At 40.3% G+C, this 11,430-nt stretch overlaps 1 protein-coding gene across 1 annotated transcript; it reads right to left on the bottom strand.

Annotated features, from left to right (window-relative positions):
• Positions 1-9,970: 9,970 nt before the first annotated feature.
• LOC129780432 (ER lumen protein-retaining receptor-like) lies at positions 9,971-11,038 on the bottom strand. Its single transcript, XM_055788703.1, has 2 exons — positions 10,889-11,038; positions 9,971-10,827 (listed from the first exon to the last, which is right to left on the bottom strand). The coding sequence occupies exon 2, from the start codon at positions 10,825-10,827 to the stop codon at positions 10,174-10,176; it is 654 nt and encodes a 217-aa protein (XP_055644678.1). The 5' UTR covers positions 10,889-11,038; the 3' UTR covers positions 9,971-10,173.
• Between the last annotated feature and the right edge of the window lie 392 nt (positions 11,039-11,430).

The following is an 11,430-nucleotide window of genomic DNA, read 5'->3' as shown; positions in this document are numbered from 1 at the left end:
TAAGTTGCTTGACAGTGCTGCTGCTGCGAATCAAAAGCCTTGAATAATTTTTGTAGTAGGCTTAATAAACGCAAGGCGCCTAGAAGTATATCCTAACGTGGGCCAACTCGCCAAAAGCACTCTTCAGCCATCTTGTAACAAAACACAATACGCTAGTGCCAAAGCTCGCTCCTGATCAGTCTGTCTCTTTCACCTTCCGTTCTGTTTTCATATACCGCTCCCCTAACCAACTTAGTGACGAAACGGCCTCACCTTAGGATATACTTCTAGGCGCCTTGAATAAACGTAAGATTTAAGGTGAAGCTGGAAGCTAGCCACAAAGGCGCTCATTTATTTCATCTCCCTAACCCCTCGCCCGAATATCAATAATTTTGCGAAACAGTGTGAAGAAAATGATCGTTTTCTCACACTTCTCATCAAGCAATATCAACCAAACTCTAATCGATTACTCACAAGATATTAAATTCTCATCTGCTGTCGCATAGTGAAAAACATCAGAAAACTCGAGCTAGTGCTCTGAAAGTTAAATTTTCATTTTTCAATTTTCGGCAATGGTTTTGTTTGTATTGGTGAAAGCATCGTTATTTTTTCGACACTGATGCCAGACAACATCATCGAAACAGCTATAAAAACCACTCAATAAAATGTTATTCCTGAGTCATAGCGTTTCATGTCATGAAAATCAATAGAATAAAATTGTGTTGATATCAATACAATTTTTATTTTTACGTTTAATGCGTTTATAATGTAAGTTTTAGCAACTTGAACATTGGTTAGGAAAATTGTATTGCAGAGCTTGGAACACTGCCTCGGCTACCTATGCTTGCAAAAATGGTAAATGGAAAAGTATTACATTCAATCAAAATTCCTCGGCCAACGAAGAGAAGGGTTAAGGCTCTCCAACGTGAATATGTGAAAATAATACGATCAACGAAAGAAAATATTAAGGAATTGTCAACATCGAGTTACTAAGCGGAAGAACTTGTTAATGCCAAAAGAGCCCCAATTCGCATATGTTATAAATTTCCTCACGCTCGCGTATAATCAGTATAATCTGTTGGAATTATATAAGCTGTGCTTCATCTAATTATCCATATCTGTGCTACAATGTAATTGAACCCAACTCTGTTATAGTTTGGAATTAATGTGTAACATTTGACGTTTCTCTGCTGTACTGTACTTTATCATTTTTCTTTTTTTTTCTCTCAATAAACCTGTAACGACACGGACGTACATTATCTTTACTGCGCGTTTTCATTATATTAACAGGTTATGTGCCCTGACGCGGAAATTTTTTCGTCGTGTGAAAAGTGATTATTCGGTACGCGGGTGATAAAATGATTGGAGGCGAATGCGAAAACGATGCTGGAACCTCGGTTCGAGGAAATATAGCACCAGTTGGAGGAGCTGGCACGGTAGTTCACAACATTTCGAGTCTTCCGGGAATCGAGCGACTCACTGGTCGAAGTAACTGGCCCACATGGAAGTTTGCGGTGCAAACATATTTGGAGCTGGAGGATCTATGGAGCGCTGTCAAGCCGGAGAAAAATGAGGACGGAACCGACAAAATAGTTAACGCCACATCCGATCGCCGAGCGAGAGCAAAAATCATTTTGCTGCTCGACCCCGTAAATTACGTGCACGTCAAAGAAGCAAAATCTGCCAAGGAAGTTTGGGCGAAACTGGAAAGTGCTTTCGACGACACAGGATTGACAAGAAGAGTTGGATTGCTGCACAAGTTGATAAAAACTGAGCTGTCCGCTTGTTCGTCGATGGACGACTACGTCAACCGGATTGTTACGACCGCACACCAGCTGAATGGAATAAATTTCCCGATTTCCGACGAATGGATAGGAACATTGCTACTGGCCGGTCTCCCCGATGAATATCGTCCGATGATTATGGCTCTTGAGAATTCGGGTACGCCGATTACAGGTGACGCAATAAAGACAAAGCTGCTGCAAGAGGTAAAATTTCCAGCGGAGGACGCTGCATTGCTGGCAAACCAACGGACGGGAACAGTGAGAAGCAGCGGAGTTGGAAACTTTAAACCGAAGAACGAAGCGAAGAATAATCCCCCGAAAGGACCAAAGTGCCGGAAGTGTCACAAATTTGGACACATTGCTCGAGAATGCAGAAGCGTAAAAAAAGATGCTTTCTGTGCGGTATTATCAACTTTTTCGTCAAAGAAGGTATCTGATTGGTTCATTGATTCTGGTGCAAGCGTGCACATGACGAACAACCCGGAATTTCTGGAAAATTTGCAGCCATCGAGCGGATCTGTTATTGCTGCTAACGGAAGCGGGATGAAGGTAACGGCAACTGGTTCGGCCAGCTTAAAGCCGACATGTCAGGAGAATTGCATTCCTGTTCATGATGTTCAACTAATCCCGGAGCTTTCTGTAAATCTACTTTCCGTAAATCAAATAGTTAAAAAAGGATATACTGTTGTGTTCACTGATGCTGGATGTAAGATTTCGAACAGCGACGGTAGAATTATTGCCACAGGTAGTCACGAGAATGAGTTGTTTTCACTCAAACAGCGGCCGGCGGATGTGAAGAATGCTTTGGCTTGCTCGATAGCAACCAGCGCGAAGGTTTGGCATCAGCGGCTGGGACATTTGAACTTCAAAAGTGTCAAGAAGTTAGCCAACGGATTGGTGGATGGAATCGCAATCAACAACACAAATACGATAAACTGCAAGGTGTGTGCAATGGGAAAACATTGTCGGCATCCCTTTAGCAAAGAAGGTTCACGTGCAATGGAAATACTCGATGTGGTGCACACAGACGTTTGCGGCCCCATGGAAGTGAAATCACTTGGCGGAAGCAGGTATTATATTGTATTCGTAGATGACAAATCTCGGAAGATGTGGACGTATTTCCTCAAAACGAAATCGGAAGCCGAAGTATTGAGAACCTTCCAAGAGTTCCATGTGATGGTCGAACGACAATCCGGACGGAAAATAAAGGTGGTTCGTAGCGATAACGGGAAGGAGTACGTAAATAAAGGATTCGAAAAATATTTAAAAATACACGGTATTCAACACCAGAAAACTACCGTATACACCCCGGAGGAAAACGGCATGGCAGAGCGTGCAAACCGTTCCATTGTTGAACGTGCTCGTTGCTTACTGTTCGAAGCAGGGCTGGCAAAGACGTTTTGGGCTGAAGCCGTACACACATCCGTTTATTTGCTTAACCGGTCCCCTACGCAAGGTCACGACTTTACTCCCGAACAAGTCTGGTCCGGAAAGAAACCGAATGTGTCCCACCTTAGGATCTTCGGCACCAAGGCGATGGTGCAAGTGCCCAAACAAAGGCGACAGAAGTGGGATCCCAAGTCCCGCGAATGCATTTTCGTGGGATACGACGGCAACACGAAAGGATATCGGCTCTATGATCCGCAGTCGTGTAAAATTTCCATCAGTCGCGAAGTGTGTTTCATCGACGAAGGTATATCAAGTTCACCAGTTGAGAAGCAGCATCCAGTTTTGATCCCGCTAGACGTCGAGTTCATCGCTTCACCGATAACTTTGGTCGAGAAGAGCGAAGACAACGACGACGAGGAAGAGTCCTTCACGGATTGCAACAGTGAAGACGAGGGAGATTTCAACGGTTACGACGTGACTCCTGTGCTCTCACCGCGCAAAACTTCAAATCCACCTCAGTCACAGGTGTTGAGGCGTAGCGGTCGGGAGCACAAAATTCCAGGCAAGTATAATGACTATCAAATAACGAATAAAGGTCTGCCGCATTCTAAAATTTTACAGAAAGCTGGTACGAACGAGAGCGAATTGGTTGCACCAGCCCAGCTCACATCCCAGGAGCAGTTCAGTGGGATCGCAACCGCGATCGATATGGATCCAATGACTAGTGGTGATCCGGTTACACATCAAGAGGCGCTATTGCGGGATGACGCGACACTCTGGAAACGAGCAATGCTTGAGGAGTATGATGCGCTGATGGCAAACGACACGTGGATACTAACTGAGCTGCCTGAAGGAAGAAGACCGATCAAATGTAAATGGGTCTTTAAGACCAAGCACGACGCAAACGGCAACGTGAACAGACACAAGGCCCGCCTAGTCGTAAAAGGCTTCTCGCAGCGAGAGGGGGTGGACTATAACGAGACCTACTCACCCGTGGTCCGTCATAGCTCCCTGCGATACCTTTTCGCCTTGTCAGCCAGGCATGGATTCTCCATTGACCAAATGGATGCAACAACGGCTTTCCTCCAAGGAGAGTTGCCAGAAGAAATTTACATGGACCAGCCGCCGTGTTTTCAAAGGTCCGACCAGCCAAGACTGGTTTGCCGTTTGAATAAAGCTCTCTATGGCCTTAAACAATCGAGCCGCGTTTGGAACGCTAAACTCGATGCGGCGCTGCGTAGGTTCAGACTGACATCTTCGAATTTCGACCCATGTTTATATTATCGTATCGAATGCAATAGGATGATATTTGTTGCGATATACGTAGACGACGTGATCATCTTTTCCAATGATGATATGTGGACCAGCGACATCAAGAAGAAGCTGCACAACACGTTCCAGATGAAAGACTTAGGACCAGCTAGCTCGTGCCTAGGAATGCGAATTACTCGGAAGAAGGATGCTGTAGCTCTAGATCAAGAAGCTTACATAGAATCGGTGCTTTCCCGATTCAACATGGGACAAGCGAAGGCAGTGTCGACCCCGATGAACTCCAGCATGAAGCTGACTAAGGAGACGGCTCCACAGACCGCGGATGAGATTGCAAAAATGAAAGCTATCCCATACCAGGAAGCTGTAGGCAGTTTGATGTATCTGGCGCAGTGCACCAGACCCGATATTCTTTTTGCAGTCAACCAATTAAGTCGCTTTAACGCGAATCCAGGAACCAAGCATTGGGAAGCGGTAAAACACCTGTTTCGATATATACGCGGTACGTCGAAACTTCAGCTGCGATACACCAAGGGAGGTAATACCGATTTGATCGGTTACTCTGACGCTAACTGGGCTTCGGATCTGGACGATCGTAAGTCAACCAGCGGATATATTTTTATGCTGCAAGGTGCTGCAGTGTCTTGGTGTTGTAAGCGGCAACCCACCGTAGCTCTATCTACATGCGAGGCCGAGTACATGGCTCTATCCGCCACCGTACAGGAAGCTATGTGGTGGCGTGGTTTGATGAAACAACTAGGTCTGGATCAAACCATCGAACTGTGCTGTGACAATCAGAGTACCATCTGTATTGCCAAAAACAGAGGCTATACGCCAAGGACGAAGCATATAGACATACGTCATCACTTTGTATGCGATGCCCTCGATCAGAACATCGTAAGGCTGAGTTATGTAAGCACCGATAAACAGATTGCGGATGGTCTGACCAAGACCCTTGAACGGATCAAGTTAGAACGAAACCGAGCTGCAATGGGAGTGGACGCATCAGCTTAAGCGGGGGTGTTGGAATTATATAAGCTGTGCTTCATCTAATTATCCATATCTGTGCTACAATGTAATTGAACCCAACTCTGTTATAGTTTGGAATTAATGTGTAACATTTGACGTTTCTCTGCTGTACTGTACTTTATCATTTTTCTTTTTTTTTTCTCTCAATAAACCTGTAACGACACGGACGTACATTATCTTTACTGCGCGTTTTCATTATATTAACATAATCAAATGTATTCAAAGACTCGTGTCAATGAAGCGTCTGATAAGTGAATTGATCTATTTACGTGTGCTTGGCTCTTCTCTCACAAACACTATTACCCCATTTTTACACGTGGTTTTACCTATACCTACCTTTACCTTTTACCTATACTTAAGGAAAATTTATTCCATTAAATTATCTTTCATCGCCATCCGAAATTAGTCCAGTTTTTTGAATGCATACGTTAACACTAAAAACGATGAAAAATGAATTGGAATTTTCGGCATTCCATTCGGTAATTTGAAGAAAATTGTAGAATTTGAATAGTGCTTGCCAGGCGGAAATGGCCTGATTGAGCGAGTGATTTTCAGGCGTAAACAAACTCTAGCATTAGCATTAGCATTGAGCAAGTTGCACAATATCGTAGGTGGTACGAATTCAGAACTGTTAAGTCAAAAACTAGCCCTCATCCGTTGCTGATGATTGGTAATATCTCTTAGATGAAGGCATGCTTTTTCCAACAGTTAAGAATTGTCCTGGCCACGTCCTTGCAACTGCTAAGGAAAGGGAAGGAATGTTAGTTCGACATTTACTTAAGAGAGATGCAGAGAACTCTACGACCTCTCATAAATGTCTCGGGAATTTAGGAATGTATTAGTAGGGGAGGTGAGCCATAGGATACACTCAGCCGGTGTTATTGGCGCATGTTATTATTACTATTGCTATTATTATTACTATTACTATTACTATTAATATTACTATTAGTATTACTATTACTATTATTATTACTATTACTATTACTATTACTATTACTATTACTATTACTATTACTATTACTATTACTATTACTATTACTATTACTATTACTATTACTATTACTATTACTATTACTATTACTATTACTATTACTATTACTATTACTATTACTATTACTATTACTATTACTATTACTATTACTATTACTATTACTACAGTCAACTCTCTCTCGATATCCGAGGGACCGTCGAGTTAGGGAGGTATCGAGTTATGGAGTGGAGAATGCTTGTAAAATCAATCGAAGGTGCCATGAAATCCATCGAGCTACGGAAAATATCGAGCTACAGATTATCGAGTTTGGGAGAGTTGACTGTATTACTATTACTATTACTAGAAAATATGATACTAATTGTTATAAATGAACTTCAGCCTTCCAATTGCCGTCACGTTGATAGCTGAGGAAAAAGAATATGTTTATTAAAGTTTTAGATCTCTACATTTTTAGATTTTTAGATTTTTAAATTTTTAGATATTTTGACTTTTTTAGACTTTTAGAGTTTTTGATTTTTTGTTTTTTTCAATTTTGATTTCTAGATATTCGGATATTTGGATCAGATTATTAGATTTTTAGATTTTTAGATTTTTAGATCTTCGGATTTTTGGATTTTCAGATTTTTAAATTTTTAGATATTTGTATTTTCAGATTACTATATTTTAGATTTTTAAATTTTTAGATTTCTAGATTTTTACATTCTTAGATTTTTAGATTTCTATTTTTTCTAAATTCACAGATTTCTAGATTTCTATATTTTAAATTTTTAGATTTTTTTTAGATTTCTAGATTTTTAGATCTTTTGATTTTTAGATTTTTGGATGTTTAGATTTTTAGAATTTCAGATTTCTAATTTTTGGGTTTTTAGATTGTTATATTTATATTTTTTGCTTAGAACTTTGATCTCCGGGATCCACTCAACAATCGTTTCCGGAATAGCACCGACACCGAGATTGCTATATCGGTGAGTTGAAAAAACACGCTAGCTATCGCACCATCAGCGAGCAGGGAGAAGTCAACGTAATCTTCTGTAGCATCCGATCTAAATAAATCAACATTCCAACTCTTTAGAAATGGATACAATTTAGTATGAAAAAAACTGTATGTGTGTATGGTGAAAGAAAACTTAGCTGGCACTGCTGCATGTTCAGCCCATCCGTGTCGGTGATTCCTTCAATTGTGATAAACTCACTACGACGTAATAACTCCGCACTCGATGTATTAGACGAGGGCAAACAAACCGTTCGTCATGATGAAGTATGCCCGTGCCTGAGAGAGAGCGCACTATAATACAGAACCGAACATGCGACGAATTGAAAATGCAACAAAACGATCTCTTCACTACCACAAATGCGGTATAAAAATGGCTTCCTAGAAAACTTCACCAAACCATCTCAAAAACATCTTCGAAGAATTGAAAAATGTAACGGTTTCGAAATCACATGCACTATTTTTTGCCCATTCAAAATAAAATAATCAACACAGCACTAACGCGCACACATTTTTCAGTATGCTGCCTCCTGCTCAACACAGTGAAAACACAAGAACTCGCAAACGAAATACGCGGAGCACAAGAAACACACGTCCACATCCGACGGCCACTCAATTCAACATCTTCAGGCGTAAACAAACTCTAAACCACCGAAAAATCATAACTGAGTGCCGATACTTAAAATAATATAGATCAGTTTAGACTCGCTAAACTATTGTTTATGGGCCCTATTATAGAAATCGAATCGAGGATTCGATACAATCACTATCACTATCACACCGAGTAATATCTGGAATTATAGAAATCGAGGAAAACAGCTCGATTCGTTTCTCTGGTCGAATTTCAGTGGCAGTAATGAAATATTTTGAAATGTTTCACAAAGCACTATAGAAAGGATGCCAAATCTTTTTTTGAGACATCAGCTATGAAAATTATAAATATCTATATTTCCAAAAGTGTTAATATGGTTATGTTTTGGAGAAAATTGATATTCCCTCTACGAATGAAGCTTAATGGGTGTAATGCATGCATGGATGTGTAATAAAAACGACTTCATGGAACAATTTGCTGTACAAAAAGGATAATTATTAGAAAATCAACTTTTTCATGTATTTTCACAACTGCAATCGATGGAATTCCGTAAGGAGTCACGCATGAATTCCACTTTTTTCAGCAAAACATTTTTTTTGCATGTAATTTTCTTTTAGCGTCGATTTTTCGTTGTAGCGGCGTCAATAGCTTTATTGTATTGGGCCACCACCTGTGGTCCTAAATTCTCGCTTGTTGTGTGCTAGTGTTTTCTTTACCTTTCACCTCATGTCAATCCAAACCTGTAATTTAAAAAAAAATCATTATTGTTTTGCAAGACATTTCAGCTTTAGCATATGGTATAGAAAGTTTGGTATAGTATAGCAATAAAAAAGAAAATTACTGACAAAAGTAACACGTACTAATGTACGCTAGCGGGAATAAGCAATTTTTAGGTAGGAAATACGGTTGATAGTAATTCAAAGAATATGATAAAATTTACTTATGAAGTTTGTTGTGGACAACCCTATTTTGCCGCGCTCGGATACGTTATTCATCCGACGCAGCTCAGACCGCAGGGCTCGCGTGCGACAGCATGACTGTCACTGAGCGATGCTGGAGATGCGCATATATGTGTTTTTAATGTGGTTGTCACTTGTTGTTGTTTACATTGTTATTGTTGTGGACAGAGTCATTGTTTATCGTCCATAGTGAAATGTATCGTTTAGTCATGTCGTGAATAAAGTTTGTTTTTATTTATTGTACCGTGCGTGTTTCATTAACCCTGTCGTGATATTGTCCCAGTGCAAGTCCAGGGTCCCGCGGTACAAAAAAGTTATATGTATCGTAGAAGAAATACTTACTTTCTTCCATTCTGAACCAAGACGCATTGATGGTCTCAGTGCATCAATCTCCTCACTGAATTCCTCCCACTTTTCCTTAACAGGGATTCTATTTGAACTGCCTTCAAAAATTGCATATATTTAAGCGTTTCTGAAATGTTTCCCAAAGGAAAGTATCAGGAACGCAAACCAAAACAAAATAATTCTCTGAAGATATGCAAAAAGCGAACCAAACAACTCGAAAATTTCTGACACTTGCATCGATAGCTATCACTCGCTCGGTGCTATCGAATTGCTCGATTTCTATAATAGTAAGATAGAGCTAACGAGCAAAATTCTTATCGCCTCGATTTCTATAATAGGGCCCTATGTTCACATAACGTTTTGTTTTTTGTGTCCCGCATTAGACCTCTGACCATCTGGTCACTTTACTCAAATAACAATATCGGACAATAATCATCTTGAGGCCAGCTTCTGTTTGTCGGAAAGTAATGTTCAGACCTTCTCAGATTGGTCAATGAAGACCACTTCACTTTTGTTTTTCATGTGCCATTCTAGATTTCTTCAATCCAAGAAGTGTCTCGAGGGATTATCTCTGCAATTGTACAGTGGGAGATTAGAGTTCATAATTTATTCTTATTATGAACACTTATTTAAACAACAACATTTCACTGGGTGAGAGTATCGTATATTTTTTTCCATTCATACTATAAAACATGACAACAAAAGATGTAATTTTGTGTATCTTTTGCTATTTATCACTTCGCTAATATTAACAGACGTACACAAACTGATATATTTTTTACAGATGCATTTTTTCTCGAAAATGTTTTTACGTTTAATTTCCTGATCGCAAGCTACAACTCGGCTCAGGTAACAACACTGATCATAACACTGTCCTCGCGTCGTTTCAGCATATAGATACGCACGAAAACAAGGCTGAACAAAGCCGTCTGCAGAAAGCCTGATCCGACTGCAATCAAATCGTAATCTCCTTCATAGTAGTAGCGGTAGGCCCAATTGAGAATGTAAAGCGCACGGTAAAGTCCAAGCGACAGCAGGTAACACACCGTGTAGGAATCGACGAATTTAACGTGGCACAGCAAATCAAGCTGAGGTAAAATCGCGACCGCTTCCAAAAAAATTGAGAACGTCCACATAATTTCCAGCGGAGACATGTAGTTGGCAGAGAAAAGTGACAGTACGAAACACGGGACTATCAGAAACTCGTTGTAGAAGTCATCGTTTTCCCGATCGTAAGTTTTTTTGTACGGGCCGTAGATCAGGTAAACAGTGAGGCAGCTAACTGCGATGAAGGCAATCTTCATTGAGGAAACGTAGTAGCTGTGGTAGTGATTTGGTGACAGTAGATCTGCATAACGTGTAGTATAGATGATCGCACTGAGAATTTGGGTTTTTCCTGATAGTCCAGCGCAAGATTTGGTACGCCATAGTTTAGCAATCAGCAGGATTAACGCTAGCGCATGGAGGGAATCCCCAAGAATGCGAAAAATGTTCATCATCTTAAAGCGAAAAAACAAGCTGATTAGTAAGAGGTATAAACGCAGAAAAAACAGATCTCACCTTGATAGATTGCAGTTTGCAGTGCAATCACTTCGGAGCGTATACAAGAACTAACAATCTACGTGGTGGAGTTGCAAGTATTTCTCGATTGCTGGGGTTTTTCTTCGAATGCACCAACACTGAGGCGTGATTCCAAAAGTTAATGATCATTTCAACCAGTGCTGCCGGTGTGGAGATATCGAAGTTTCTTCCAATTGGAATGGGAGGATAACTTTTTTTCAGATGTTCTAATAATTTTTCAAGGATTATAACGTGCTTTAGGAGTGTTCGGCTGAACCAAATTGATTTTTTTCCAGAATATATACATTTGGGAGTTCAATATTTTTGACGTAGGACTACGTCTAACCGGAAGATATAGGGGGTGAAATGGAAATCTATGCACTGAACAAGTAGGAAAAAATGCAAGATTTGGAACGCTTATAACTCGAGCATTTCTCAATAGATCGCAAAGGTTTTTGCATCAACTGATAGGAAATATACCTACGCATCTATCATAACGAATAACATTTCATTTTTCTTGAGATAAATAATTGAATAATTGT

The sequence above is a fragment of the Toxorhynchites rutilus genome, chromosome 3 (assembly GCF_029784135.1).
Source record: "Toxorhynchites rutilus septentrionalis strain SRP chromosome 3, ASM2978413v1, whole genome shotgun sequence".
NCBI lineage: Eukaryota > Metazoa > Arthropoda > Insecta > Diptera > Culicidae > Toxorhynchites > Toxorhynchites rutilus.
The sequence above is the reverse complement of the archived record's forward strand: the minus strand, read 5'-3'. Positions and strand labels throughout refer to the sequence as shown.

Bases quoted from the DNA above. Each gene is read 5' to 3' on its own strand.
- LOC129780432 (XM_055788703.1), bottom strand. From the start codon at position 10,827: ATGATGAACATTTTTCGCATTCTTGGGGATTCCCTCCATGCGCTAGCG.